General features: G+C 33.1%; 1 protein-coding gene across 11 annotated transcripts in view; it reads right to left on the minus strand.

The window, feature by feature from the left end:
• The window catches only part of Mycbp2 (MYC binding protein 2), a 230,396-nt gene that overhangs the window by 145,856 nt on the left and 68,287 nt on the right, over positions 1-16,253 (minus strand). For 10 of the 11 annotated variants that reach the window (XM_021203101.2, XM_021203102.2, XM_029541560.1 and 7 more), the window contains exons 16-19: positions 14,603-14,748; positions 13,995-14,096; positions 7,508-7,615; positions 955-1,074 (exon numbers count right to left, since the gene is read on the minus strand). In XM_021203101.2, coding sequence (XP_021058760.1) covers positions 955-1,074; positions 7,508-7,615; positions 13,995-14,096; positions 14,603-14,748 — 476 coding nt within the window. The remainder of the gene's footprint in view (positions 1-954; positions 1,075-7,507; positions 7,616-13,994; positions 14,097-14,602; positions 14,749-16,253) is intronic. The other variant, XM_029541562.1, reaches the window with a different exon arrangement.

Raw genomic sequence — 16,253 nt, forward strand, 5'->3', positions numbered from 1 at the left:
AGGAATCCTAGTCCTTGTGAAGCATAGGCAGATGGATCTCTGTGAGTTTGAGTTCAGCCTGATCTAAAAACTGAATTCTAGGCCAGCCTGGGGTACATAGTGAGACTGTTTCTCAAAAAGAAAGATAGATAGATAGATAGATAGATAGATAGATAGATAGATAGATAGATAGATAAAAACTTGCATAATTCTAATTTAATGAAAATTAATAATTTTAGTTCTGGGGAGTATTTTATAGGTCATAAAAATGTACGCTTCTCATAATACACTCTAAATCTCTTATAAATACCACTAAATAACATTAACATTTAATGATATATGTTAGTCTATCTTAATAATGTGTAAGGACATATAAAATCCTGTCCAATAATCTAGAATATTTAGAGACTGTCAGGTAGGACAGTAGTCTAGACAATCATACACATCAACAACGTAACAGAGCCTAAGGCTTGCCAATGGCTTATCAAATAAGAAAACATTTTTTAACTTTTAATTTTGAAAAAGGTTGAATAGTGCAACCCAAGCTATTTAAATGCAATGTCAATAATTTATTAAAAATATAATTATTTTGTTCATTTTATTATTTAATTATATACATTTCTAATTCAATAATAAAAAAACATGAGACAATATTATGAAAGTCATAGATTTTAGAATGAAAAGGCATTTCAGGAATTATTTCATTTCCTGTAATTTCCTGAAAATAGGTTTATCAGCAGACAAACTAGAATTTAGATCTTTTGACAAGTATAATAATACTCTATCATCATGCTATAGTTTGTTTTGTTTTTTTTTTTTTTAAGATTCTGCAATAACAACAAAACAAAACAAAAACCCCAGCGACTTGAGAGATACTGTGCCTTGTCATGCAGGTAACAAGCAGTATCTATCAATTCTAAGCAAGTCAGACACAATTGTAAAAAGGCAGTTGTACCCTAAGGTTCCGGCCGCTACCTGAGTGGTGAAATCCACAGCTGACTTGCACTGCTCGGAGCTCACAGTCAAACCTCACAGAGCCTGGCGGGTAGGTGGTGATTTTGCTGGCGTCCTTTTCCCCTCTATCTCCACTTCCATCTGAAAGTGTTAACATGCACAATTATATAATTATTCATATTCATAATGAAATTTAAATCAGTTTACTATGGAAGAAAAGGAGAAAAATGTTAAAAGGAATGAGCAAGAAGACCCTGTAGTTGTTAGAAGAGATAGATCAAGAAGCTATCATTAAAGAAGCCAGTCTGAATAGATATATAGTACACTTCTGTTATAGCCTACTAAATCAGTAAAAAATAAAGATATGATCTGGTAAAATCTAGTAAGCTAATTAGCTATGTAATGAAAATGCACAATTAAGTAATAGAAATAAAATTTTAATGTGAAATTTAAATTTGATATGGAAGAATATAGTCTGAATAAAAAATAATTACATGCAATGTCACCTAACAATAATTTTACTTAGGAATATTGTTAGTAATTGCTAATCTAAAAAAAATCCTAGGAGACTCAAAAATGACTGATTTCTTGTTTTGTTTTGTTTTGTTTTTTTTTTTATGACTGATTTCTTAACCAGCTCTCAGAAAGGCTGCTGCCTTTCTGCCCATAAGGATGGCACTAAACTTAAAAAGAAACTTGATAAAAGACCAAAGAGCTTTCTTCAGGACCCTGCAGTTCAATGGCCTCTCCTTCCCCACTGCTCCTCTACCTTCCCTCTCAGTGTTTAGTGTGGCCTCCCTCACCTGCTGTAAGGTAGCCAGTCCCCGGTCTGCCCTCCTGCCTTCTTTCTATCTTTAGTTTGTTCATTGATAATTTTCACCTCTCTTTAGGCTTCTCTCAACCACTGCTTTCTTTATTTGATATAGAAATTATATGACATTCTAACCATAACTTCCACAGTCTAGAATTTTAAAAACTTGAATTTAGAAATGTGTAAATAAGACACATAACTTGCTTTTTGAAACAAAAACTATACATTACAATCTAGAATGTGACCTTTATTTTATCAATAGTCAAATTCCTTTCACGCAGTGTGTATGAAATTGGAAGGAATTTCAACAGGTCAACGGGGCTGAACCACTCCATTGTGGCATAGAAACATTAAACAAGTGCATTAAACATGCAGATACATATGTTAATCTATAGCAAACAGTTTGAATTCTGGATTTTATTACCCTCTTTAAAATATTAAATACAAGAACACTGAATCATTTAATTTTCATTTCCATCAATAAATCATTCATTTTGATTTACTTCCATCAATATTTAGTTAATACAAACTTGTCCTAAAATATGACTTTCTTTGCTGTAAGTGACTTTATCTTGAAAAGGTTGAACACTTTCTAACACTTGGACACTAAAACCTCACTAGTTCAGAATAGCATAAAGTGGGTGGGCCAGTGTGACTTAATGAAGAAGTATTAATTACAGAATATGTATGTAAAAGTTCAAGTTTGTTATTGTCAAGCAATATAGATTATATATTAAGTGCTACAATGAAGAAAATGTATTCACCTACATTAAACTTCAAAATAGGCTGACATTACATTAAAATGTACCATAAACATGAAAGTCCTTTAACATACAAGAATTAACTGCCGGACCCAGAAGCTGAAGGCACGTTGAAGGAATCCTTCATTTCTTGAGCCCTTGGTTTGAAAAGCTAGTGATTTTAGACAGGATTCCCCTTAAAAGTATGACCCTGAAAATTCAGAGGAAGAAATTACTTTGAAATTTTATTTAAAAATATCAAAAATACTACACAGGAATAGTGAGAGGTTTTACTATATCAGGATAACAAATAACACCTCTTTTGATAAATTTTCTAACGTGAGTTTGTTAAATCAAAGAAAAAAACAAATTTTAAAAGTTCAGTATTTTGTTGCAGTTCAGATAAAATATATTTTTTGTGTAAAGGCTTCTCTCTTATCTTGGAAGATAGTGGAATACATTAAAGGTCTCAAACAAAAAGGAATATATATTTTCCAGGAGTTATCTATTTAAATCAAGTACTAGATGGGAACAAACTTTCTAACTTTGTCATAACTGACAAAATATATACTTATTGAAAGAAAGTGTGATTTATGATCTTACCAGACTTAATAAAACATATTCCACTATATAAATGTATTTTGTCCATTTAAAAACTTCTACCTTGACTTGAATCTCTTTCCTTGAGTTGGAGGCTAACAGAGATACAAATCCCACAAAAGATGTACAACATCACAGAAGAAAAAAATTTCAAGGCCTAATAGTTTACTAAATAAAATTGATATAAGGGAATGAAAGATTTTCTTTTCTACTAGTACCATTTTGTAAAGAGTTCATGTAAACACCCTGTATGTAAAACCATACCTTAATTACTACAGATTGTGAAAGTATTAATAAAAAATAGTCTTAGTCACTTGCAGACTTTGTAAACACACACATGCATAAACACATGCATGCACGCACACACACACATTGGGGTCTTCATAGAAAAATGATATAATTATAAAATTTGAATATTTTTAAGTTTTGAAAAGAAGTATTTAGTAAACAGCCAAAATGTAGTCCAAATCAAGAATCAGCAAGTGAAATTCAGAAATGTCAAATATGTTGAAGCTCATTACTCAGAAAAAGATAAATGAGCAACCAAAAGATTTCATTTTGTGCTACGATAAATAAATAAATAAATCTGAATAATCCTATAATGGTCTTCTTAGCATGACCATAACTGTCTTTTTCTAATCAATGTTTACAGATATCTATCATATGATATTAAAACTGACGATTTGGTAGATATATAATTAAAACATTGCATTTATCTTCTCTGAACATATTTATGTAGAAGAAAAAAAGACTTGGCATCTGAAGGATTATAATCTTGAAATTTAATTTTTACATAAAGTCAGGTATTTTCTGGCTAACATAAGTTAAACAAACCAAAAGTGGTCACAGAATACAGTGAGTGCTTTGAGCAAAATAGTTAAATTTAAAAGAACAAGAGAGGTAGCTACTGCAATATTTTAAGTACTTGATTTGTGCCATAAACACTGTAAAACTTCCAGTGTCACTGTGGATAAAGCTGGATAGGAATCCCAGCATGGGAGTCACAGCTAGACACGGGGCCTTTTGTATTAACGTTCCCACTTGTAAAACATCAACAGTGGTGCACACCTCACAAGGTTCTTTGGCAGATTAAACAGAGTAATTTATGGAACGTATCCAATCAATATTTACCACTGCTGTTTGTTGCTGTTTGCTTTAATCAACATAGCAGTCCAACAACACAGTAGTCTTTGACCATTTTACTAAACCGTAAGGGGTACCAACAAGTCCAAAATCATAAATGACGGAACTAATTTAGATTTTGGATATTAATAAGGCTCATGTGTTTTCCCTATTATCAAATCACCAAATTATTAATCTTTAGTAAAAATAAACTATTTACATATTTAATGATATTGCAAGTCTTGTATATCAAGAGAGTTCTAAAATAGAAAGCAAAGCAAGCCACTGAGAGTTATGGTTGGATTCACGGATTTCTATGTGCAAAAATTACACATACATCTCATAATTTTAATATAATCTTTATAGAATATAGGTTATAAATTACTCTTATTTTTAAAATAAAGATACAGACCCTAAAAGGACTACCAAATATAGAACAGCTGTGTGGTTTGAGTAAATAAAAGACGTAGCATGAACGCTGAACCCCAATTAAAGCTCATGCTTCCACTATACTCTTCAACACTCTGTGAAGGTTTGTCTTTGCTTGGCCCAGCGAATGGCACTATTAGGAGGTGTGGCCTTGTTGGAGTAGAAAGTTAGCTAGTCTTCTCCTAACTGCCCTCAGAACAAGATGTAGAACTCTCAGCTCCTTTGCTAGAACAGTGTCTGCCTGGATGGTGCCATGCTTTCTGCCATGATGATAATGAACTGAATCTCCGAACCTGTAAGCCAGCCTCAGTTAATGTTATCCCTAGGTTCTTGGTCATATTGTATTTTTACAGCAATGAAAACCCTAAGACACATTCTTAAATAGAAATAGCAGAAAACACTCCGTCTTCAGAACGTCACATCAGCCACTCTAAGATAGATTCTAAGACTATTTCTTGAATAATTCAGATGTTCGTAACTAGGTATGACATATCAAAAAACTTCCCTGACTTTGATATGTAGCTGGAGAAAATACTAATCCAAGAATCCCTTAGAAATCTAGTTTATGACTGTAACCTAATATATGTGATACAGAATTCCACTCTGTGATTCAGTCTTACAAAGTGGAGTTTTTGTGATCACACACTGCCATCCTATGAGCATCTCTGAAGTCCTTCGACTTTGCCAGGAGCTCTCTAGCTTTCCATTTTAGAAAGCACTGTTACTAATAAATCTAGTGTTTAACCCATGTTAAGTCACAGGTCAGAAACTGTAACTGTTGTCATCCTACGTTTATCAACATAATTATATTTAAGTCAGAAGAAAACTAGCACAGTGAACTAAGAGGTAAACTAAAGCCTAAAGTACTTTTTTTTTTTTTAAAGTGTATAAAGGGGAAATATTAAAATTCAGTGAAAGGCAGTAAGAATCGTCACTAGAGAGGAATAAAAGACAGGAGAGCAAATAAGGAGCTAGACAGCTAGCATAGTGGGTAGGCAGACAGCAGCAAGTGGGAAGCTAATATTTTGTATAGATAGGACACCGTCTCATAACCTAACACTGCATTCCTCTTGAAGTAAACAGATGAAATTATCTCACTTTATAAAACCAGGAAAATATATAAATGCACAAACCTGGTTCTGAAATATCACCTCCTTCTCAAAGAGACTGTTATAGCTCTACAAAAACTATCCCAGTGCACACAGGAGTGATTTCAGACTCTTGCTTTGCTTAAAGGTTCTATAGCTACTAGTCTCCAACGTGGAAAAAGTGTGACTGAAATCTGTAACAACAGTCTTCGTTAAATACTATATTCAAAACAAAATTTCAAGTGTGATTTGTAATAATATATTAAGATTGTAATGTATATCATAAAATTGAAATATTTTGTTCTACTTTATGTAAAGTTTTAGAAGAACTCACCAACGTACATTTATGGAGAAAAGAGATTAAGAAGGTCTGTACTAAAAGTGGAGTATGATACCACAGAGTCTGGCAAATAGCAAATATAATTTACATAATTTATTCTAAATACTTTGTAAAAGTTTTACATATATAAATTGTTTGATTACCCAGTAAATAGAGCAAACACAAATCTGATCTTATAAGTAAAATAATATAAGAAATAATTATTATTTCTTATAAGTAATAATACATCTAAAACACTTGCTTCTCCTATATTTATTATATGTTTATACTGTATATAAACTTAATCTATATATTTAGTTTAAAGTCACTGCTTTGTCTACTTTGAAGCTGAGAAGGGCAGATAATCAAGAGTATATGACTGCCAGTTCTCACATGAAAATCACTTTTAAAGACTGGTTAAAGGTCTCTAGGCAAAAGAAAAAAGCAAGGTAGATATAGTAATTAGACTAACCTGTCTATGCAGAAAAATTTTTTAAAACTTCCAATAATCATCAGCCCCACCTTAGGCATTTTAGAAAACAGCAAAAATAAGTTGCATTAGCCAATGAATGATGAGTACCTGTCTCACATGCTGCAATTCAAGATACAATTTAGACATATATAAAATTATCTACACTATATTATTACCTGATGTTACCCAAGATACAACAGGTTGTTTAAAACAAACATAAACACACTTTGGAATGATTACACTTAACCCAGAGCCCTGCTGAGAAAGAATGATGCAGGGGGAGATTCCTAGTCTCCCTGGTTAGAGCTCTGACCTCTCGGGAACTACAACACATCTCTAAGCTTTACTCTCCAGTTACAGCTTTCCACTTGGCCTTCAAGTATTTATATATTCTTATATGTTGTTGACATTAAAATAGCAGAAATGGAGCCGGGCATGGTGGTGCACGCCTTTAATCCCAGCACTCGGGAGGCAGAGGCAAGCGGATTTCTGAGTTCGAGGCCAGCCTGGTCTACAGAGTGAGTTCCAGGACAGCCAAGGCTACACAGAGAAACCCTGTCTCGAAAAATCATAAAAAAAGAAAAAAAAATAGCAGAAATGTATTGGCAGTTTTAACAATTTTACATACTATACTTCATAATTTTGTAAATGACATCCCATATTAACAGTATTGGACTAAAATCTTACATTGTGACCTACAAAAGGCAAATGACAAAGAATAAAAAATTACCTGTTTAAAGCAATGAAAGAGGAAAGCAAATGAAAAGATAGATTGCAGAACACATTCCTTGTTGCAGTTCACAACAAGAAAGAGAGAAAGAAGCACCGCAGCCACAAAGGACAGTCCCACTCTGAGCGTGTCCTTTCTCCTCAGGCTACACCACAGAAGCAGAGCAGAAGAGTCAGTTTTGTGCATTTTCCCAGAGACAAAATTCCATTGAGTGGAAGAAATTTGGAGAGCATCCCACCTAGGTGGTAAGGAAGACCAAATACCTTTGTGCTTGTCCCGTTTATGCTTTAGCTGAGCTGGATGGGATCTGAGTCTGGCTAGAGCCTGTTCTCGGTGGTTCATAAAAATAGGACCAGCAAATACAAGGGGGCCTGAGGAGAAACATTTTGCATGTGCATAGAAAAGCTCACAAAAGGAAAACACTATAATGAACAAAAATAATTAAAACTCAAAAGCATGAGAAATTTATTTGTAACTGTTTTGGACATTTTACTTTTTCCAATTCTTCTTTTCCAATAACTACTTCAATCTGACACATTATTATCTCAAGTACAGTTTATAAAGGAAAAATCCAATCTTTTATTCTTATAAAAACTGGGCATTTACACATAATCTCAAGTGGATTACTAGAAGTTATACTAAAATAATCTTTAAAGAATTTTGGATACCATATCTTAAAGATTAGTAAACATATATTGAATGAAAACAAGTTTGTTTCCAATTGAAATAATAGTATACAACAACATTTTAAGTTAGCAGATCTCTAACACCTGTGCTATAAAACCAAGGTAAAATTGTCACTGACATTCATTTGTGTGTTCCACATCTGTGGAAACAAGGATGACCTGGACTGTGTCCCATACTGATAGTGCATAGGGCTATCTAATTCAAGTAACATTTTAGAAACATTAATTATCATTCATTAAACCATTTCTTTCTGAAGCACCATATATACCATTATAAAAAACATAATCACACATATTTGTTTCTTCTACTTATTTAGTACTTAAGAAAAATATTTACAATCAAAATAATTTTAATAAATTTTTAAAAGATCACTTTTCTTGTGAACATTTAGCTTGAAAAGAAAAAGAAATTTAGGTTACATCTGAAGGACATAAGAATAATAATCTTAAGTTTTAGCAACTTCAACAAAACCAAAGTTTAAAAAACTCTAAATTTGAGAGTTAAATTACTAGCATCTGAAAAGAGAATTATGAAAATATATAAATGCTGAATATTTTTAATAAAGCATTTTCACAACTCTCTGTTGGTCTGCATTTTAATTAACTTTTCTAATGTAAAAATTAAAACTATAGTCATAATTACTCTTAGAAATAGTTTAAATATAGAGTATCCTTTAGTAAACACAAAACAAAGAAGGAAAAAATTTTGATTCTGTTCCTAGAAAAGGATAAGTAGCACCAATGCATTGAAAAACAGAAAAATATTTTCTTTGATTAATTATAGTAGAACCAAGCAGATTTACTGTTAGGAGAATTAAGTATTATTTTCCTGTAATGCAGTAAATTAATATAAATTGAGTTCTATTTCTAAAGGAACCAAAATACATATTTCAAATATGAACTAAATATCTTACTTCCTCATTAAGTATCATCATTATTTGATTTACTAAAGAAATTAGCATAAACACTCTAAAATACTTTCCACCTATAAAAAAGAATATTGACGTAATAACTTATAACATAGGAAGCTATATTACCATTTTCTGACTTGGGAGTCTGATGGAGATATTTTTACATAGAAAATACAGCTATTAATTCATTAATTAGTTTCTCACTAAATTCAATCTTTTAATAATCTTCTGTCTGACACATGAACACTGTACATGCGCAATCATGCCTAGAAAACATGAAGCTCAGAATAGCACTGTAAACTGAGATAGCTTTTCCCAAGTACAGGCTTGACCATTTATGTATTCACAAAACATTCAGTTATTGCTGATGTAGCAAATACTAGGTACTAGCAATGAAATTATAAAGACATAGAACCACACTAGGAAAAAAATCAACCATATGATATTATTAGTGCAATAAAAGAAGTCTGTATGTCATTAAAGGATGAAAAATCTTATAATTAATTTGATTGACTCAGAAAGGATCCAAAAAATGTGGTATTAACAAAAGAGATGGAAAATACATTCCAGTTAAAGATTTAGAGACACTTTGGAGCGTTAAGCAGTATTGTTCTGTCATTAATAACACATAAAGCCAAAACAGAAAGTAGGCATGCAGTCATGAGATATTAGTTTGTGTGCCTGGCATGATAGTACTCCTCTATAATTCCAGCCCTTGGGAGTCTGATTTGGCTCAAAACAAACACAATGTTTGATAGAATCAACCTCCATTCTAGAGGTATCAGGAATGCCTGAATTATTTTCAATCATCTAGCAAAGATATTCCAATTTGGACTCCATTTAAGAGAACAACTAGGTGTTGAGATTTGGTCTTTTGCTATGTATTATAATGTTAAATACTGCCCCCCTCTCCAAAGCCTGGTTATCCCCAGGACAATAGAAAATGCACATAGACCCAAGTGATGCTATGTAACCTTGCCCCCAAGTTATCCTGATTAGTGAATAAAGATGCCTACAGCCTATAGCTGGGAAGAAGAGAGGTAGGCAGAGGTTTAAGTTCCTGGGATTGGGATGGGAGGAAGGGATCTGGATAAAAGAGAGGAGAAGGTGGAGAGAGGAGAGGCACCATGGGATAGATATGTGAATCATGAAAGCATGGCCAACTAGAATTAAGAGCAGCCCAGATGGAACATACCAAGCTATAACTTGGGGCTATTGAAAGGGAAGTAGACATAATAGTACAAAAGGTATATATCTGCCCAGCTTTAGTGCTGACTAAGGCTTATAAATATAAAGGTTGTGTGTCTTTTTCCAGGAACTGATCAAAGGTGGGATAGAAACCCCTAATCTGAGATTAAACATTTACTACAACAACTAGGAAATAAGGCATACATACACCCTGCTTCAAGAATCAGTCTAATGAAGGGTGGTGTTTACACACTACCAAATGGGAGGTTTGAAATAATAAAAAAATTGTTATCTAACAGCTCACATTATGTATGTATATAAAGTAGATTATTTAGAGCCCACTCACAATGTAAGAAGCATGTAGAGCGAATGACAGCATTAAATAAGACAAGCTTTTCAGCAAACTATTAGTGATATATACTAATAATTTCTCTATTATTCTTGGGACTGGGGAGACAGCTCTGTAGGTAAAGTGCTTACCATGCAAGCATAAGGACCTGAGCTCCAATTCCCAGCACCTACATTAAAAAGCAGTAATGGCAAGACCAAGAGCAGGGCAGAGGAAGTGGCTACCCCAAGCTCTCTGGGTAGTTAAGATAAAAAGGCGAGTTCTATGTTCAGGGAAGAGACACTGTCTCAAGAACGTTAAGGCTGGAAAGCACCTGAGGAAGACATCCCAATATCCACCTCGGGCACAAATGCTTCCATGGATACATGCCCTGCCCACACACACATCAACGACAGTTCTCACCTATCCTAAGGAAAATCCCTTCAAAGTTGTAAAGAAATTTTAGGTCAAAGGTACTTATTTTCATTTTATCTCATTAATTGAGGAAAAATCTAAAAATAACCCATACACGATTATAATTAATTGAAGGACTATGGAAACCCCTCAATGGAAGAACATTAAGACATTAAACTGCAAAGTACACAGCACATTTATGCAAAAAAGTATTTTGTGCTGTTTAAATTAACAATGAGACTATACTGTCCTTGTGCAAAAATTAAAAGAAAAACTAATAAAAGGGGCACTAGTGGGAAACAGGACTCTTCCACAGTAGATGCTCTGTGACTCAGGCATTCTATGCCTGGGAAAAGCAAGAGCTGCTCTTCGCACAGTTTTAAGTTTAACAATTTTCATTTCAACAGATTTCTCAAAAGCCTAAAAAGAACCCAAGTGTCAACCAACCAATAAAGGTTGTATAAGTTTGTGATGAACTTAGTAGAGTCTACTGATTGACCGAATTTGTATTTATTCTAGACTAAAATGACAGTGGGTTGTTGCAAATGTATATATAACACCAGACCACTTTTGTAAATGCATAAGTGCCTATGCTTGATTAGATGACATTGAAACAAGTAAACTTTATAACTGAACCAAAGAATAGGACCTAATTTCTTATACTATTTCAATTATATACTATTTATATGCAGTAAAAATTTAAATAATAGAAAGCATTATTAAAAGTATTCATCAGTCTGCATTACAAGATAAAATCATCTAAAATAACAAAGCAATATCATATGTAAAATTATAGAAGAAATTATAACAAAATTCTATTTCTCTATTTACATGAAGAATTATACTTTCTAAGTCCTTCATATATTCTAATTTTAAAATACTTTTATGTGGCATTAGAATTTAAATTAATAGTGTATTCATGTATTAAATCAATCATGCAATGCCTTTAGAGTCTTAACAATTGCAATTGCAACTTGGCCACTTTCTAATAAATTTATCTTTATATCCTCATTTGTGTCCAAACAGATTTTTAAGTATCAAAATGGAATCTCTTTTATTCTTGAGAAGCAACTGAATATTGCTCTTTATCAAATTAAACATTTTACAATCAGAATCAGAATGTTGTAAGAAAAGCAAGTATGTCAAGGACAGAGATATGAAAGTATCACTTAAAAGAAAATGGACTATTTTTCTAATTCTAATTCTTCTCTAATTCAACAATTACAGCTTAGCACATGTTAAGTGACATTTTCACACAGGTCACTAATATACACTACGGCCTTATCTGTACAGTAGTACAGCTAGGTCATCAGTGTAAATGATTATCCAACTGAGTTACCACTGAGAGTGACAGCATTACGGGACAGCTTGTGTCATTTAACAGTACTAAATTGTACAAACAGGCCTACAGCTGACTAATAGGCTTTAATATAGTGCTAAGTTCTGAATGTTGATCAACTTTGAAACAACAAAGGCAGACTTAAAATATGAGAATAGCATACCAAACCCTTAAACTACATACGTGGGTATAAATTCATCACTAACGAATGAGCAGGAGTGGGAGCTGCAACATTACAATTCTATTGTTACTGTTCTTGTGTGGGAAACCAGAAACAAGCAACCTTCTCCAGCATAACTATGACAGAACTGACCCACACAGTCTAAAATACTGGCTTATGAGTTTGGCATCACCGGAACCCCTTAGAAAACTTGTTAAACAACATTTTGCTAGCCCCTAATATCCAAATTTTAGACTCAGTAGGTGGGGCCTGAGAACTAGTCCCTCTGATAAGTGCCCACTTAACAATGGTCCCATTAAGACCCACTGTAATAAGTAAAAGCTCTACTTTGAATAACATCTATGAAATTACTGGGTTTTGTACATCAATTTATGTGACTCAAACTAATGTATCAAAGAATAAAAAATGAATGTCAAAGAGACAATACCCTTAAGCAAAAATACCACTAATGTAAGAGACATAAATTGCCATGTTAGAGACCTACAACCTACAAATTTTGCAAACATTTATGACATGTAAAAAGAACAGCACGTCTACAAATATTAAATCCTTTAAAGGCAATGACTTTGCATGCATAAAGCCAAAGAGGCAAACACTCCTTCTATCTATCAGTCATCACTGCTTCTGCTTCTGCAAACAATATTCTGTACATTCTGAAAGGTTACAGGGACGCCAGTTATTACTTACTATATTTCATAAAACAGAACTAAGAAAAATGAAAAGTGATGGTAAGAAGTTACCACGAGTTTATGAAAATATATAAAAATGGTAATATGTTTATTTCTATACTAAATGTTTATACATTCTGAGATGTATTGAAAATATGCAATGTCAATATGTTCTTCTAAGTAAGAGTTTGCCTAATTTAACATTAAATCACAAATCTTTAACGTTTTTTCATCATAATTATACAAAGAAAGGTTCTGTTGGAAAACAATTTTAGTAACATAATATTTATTTTTGTCTTATTCATATACTTTAAATGTCATTTATGTACAACTAGTATTAAATATATTTTCAGGTTAAGAAACTGTCCTAAACAATAAGGAAATAATATAAGCAATACACCTGCCCTTGCAAATAAACATAACTTTCAATTCCTTTTTCTAAATAATCTTTTTGTATCAAAAAAAAAGAAAAAAGAAAGTAAAAGAAAGATATAAAAGTCACAACCATGCACTGGATGGCTGGACAGCATAATGATATTATACTAAATGGCAATGATGTGATTGGCTATGAAAAGAGACCTGAACAGCCTAGGTTAAACTAAATATGGACCTATGGTCAAATACAGATGAGCCAAAGTCTGAAGAAAGGATTGATATGATCTGTAATTGTCACTAGCAAAGGTATTTACAGTTTGCAGTGGTACATCCTTTTATCTTTTTTTGTAACAGCTAACTGCAGGTAGGTTTGGAACTTGTAGCAATCCTGTGTTAACATCAGGGTGCTGAAATTATAAGTATGAGTCATCACGCAGAGCTACACAGCACACATTTTACTGCAGTTGAGGAGTACTCTACTGAACTAAATGTACTATTACTAGAACAATTATAAATGCTGTGAATATGTCCATGTAACTTCACTTGCTCCAAGAATGTTGTGAACTTTAATACTTCTTACTAAAGAAGGGTATTCTGTAAATATTTCAGTTGCCTCAGTTAGAGTATGAAAGTTTCCCTGCACTTTTTCTCTGTAGTTACCTCTTCCATCTTCTAATCTGTGCCTTCTAATGACACGTTGCCGTTTTTCTTCTTGTCTTAACTGAAGATGTTCCTCAATATTAACCCCAGGTACAGGAACAGCTGAATAATTGGCCAAAATAATAAAAATAACATATGTCATATAATTTAATTATATAATAGCTGTACCTATACAAATATGAATAAAGTAAAAGCTAGCAGAAAACCACCTTAACCTTAAATTTTTATTGCAAGAATTCTTAACATATGAGCTGGGCAGTGGTGGTGCATCCCTTTAGTCCCAGCACTCAGGAGGCAAAGACAGGCAGGGCTCTGACTTCAAGGCCAGCCTGGTCTACATAGTGAGTTACAGAACAACCAAGTCTACACAGATAAAACCCTGTTTCAAAAAAAATAAAAACAGAAAACAAAAACAACCCCCAAAAGAAATTCCTTTCATAAAAGGTTTGGGAAAAAAAGTATCACCCATGGTCATATCCGTTCCCAAAACAACAATGCTCATATTAACCATTACCTTAACTTTAAAAACCATATTTGATAGAAGGATTTTCAACTATTAGAATTATTGAGGTGAGGGTTAAGATATTCAACATAATAAAATAAATTACCTAAAAGGAGGTCTAAAGGTATCATTTCTTTCACTGCATCAAGAATCCCTCTTTGTCTTGCTTCTTGACCGTCCAATTCTCTTGCACATGCCTTGCAACATCCACACACAGCACAGCCAGATTCCCCTGAACCACAACCACAGATCCTAAGTAGAAGCAAACAAACAAACAATAAAACACAGGCTTAACTGAAATCCTTCTAGTCTTTTAATAATCATTTTTTGGAACCACTTTTCCAATCTCTTGTATTGATTTCAAAGAAAAGTAGGAGTTTTAGAAAAAATGTGTTATGAGTCTAATAATTCTAATATATTTCTATACAAAATAGATTCTACTTTGGTACAATTAATTATATATGGACATTCTCCTATGAGTTTTCTGATAAGTGCAGGAGTTTTGGTACTAAGGATCAGTATGGGTTGTGGCTAGCACATGCACCAACTCTGTCTCCAGGAAGTTAAGGGAGTGTGGGCAGCCTGCAGTGATAAGGCGGCCTTATCAGCAAAGGACCAGCTCTGTCTCTCTCTTCAGTCTTGATATAGTATCAAGTCCCATGCTTTTCTTCTCTCTGCATGTAACTACCTAATCCTTGCTTCTGCTTTGTCACTATCCGACAAACTGAAAACCATATAACATGTCTTTATCACAAAGTAAAGAAAAAATACTCCCTGAAGTCGGCTAGGATGTTAGTGAAAAACTAACTTCTTCATAGCATTCTTCACAGATACAGAAGTCATAGCTTTAATTACTCACTAATTGGTCCTTTGAAACTTTGATAGCCCTGTCACATTCATGGTACTATAGAGTTTTGTAAAGGGACAAGAGACAAATGCTTCTGGCAGCAGCTCAAATGGTGTGGCTGCTAAGTATCCTGCAAGCTGTGAGCTTTGAAAAACAAGGATTACTGACAATGTGGAAGATCATGCCTTATGCTGATATTTAATGCAAAGACATTCGAACAAATAAAAACAAACCCCAACAAACCAATAGCCTTCACAAAAATTGAGGCAAAAACCCAACTAAATACTAACAAATGTAATAAAACATGACAGTAAGATAACATACCACACAAGGTGGAGCTCACCCCTGGAATGTAGCATTAGAAAATATATGAATAATATACCACGCTAAGAGGATAAAAGAGAAAACTGCTTAATTTTCTCAATCTATATAAATTAACTTTTAACAAATTTAACATACTTCATTATTTAAGGAATTCAAGAAACTAAGAACAGAAAAAAAAATCCTTAAACACATTCAGAGCCACAAATGAAAACATACAATGAACATTACACTCAATGAAAGATGAAAAGCACATCTTCTAAGACTAGATACAAAACTAGACTCCCATCTGATTAACATAATACAGCATAGGTTACCAGAGCAATCAGGAGGGAAGAAAAAACAGAAGACACTCAAATCTGAAAGAAGTACTATTATCTCCCTCTACATAAATTTCATCATGAGAAATCTCTAAAAATCTTATACAGACACTGAAACTCTAAAAGAACTGGTAGAACTAATAAAGAAACTCAGAGAACTGGCGGAAGACAAAGACAACATATCATTTCTTAACATTGACAACTGCAAAAAAAAAAAAAAAAAAAAAAAACTCAAACAAAAATTACACTGACGAAACCATCAGAAAGAA

Source organism: Mus pahari, chromosome 8 (assembly GCF_900095145.1).
Source record: "Mus pahari chromosome 8, PAHARI_EIJ_v1.1, whole genome shotgun sequence".
Lineage (NCBI taxonomy): Eukaryota > Metazoa > Chordata > Mammalia > Rodentia > Muridae > Mus > Mus pahari.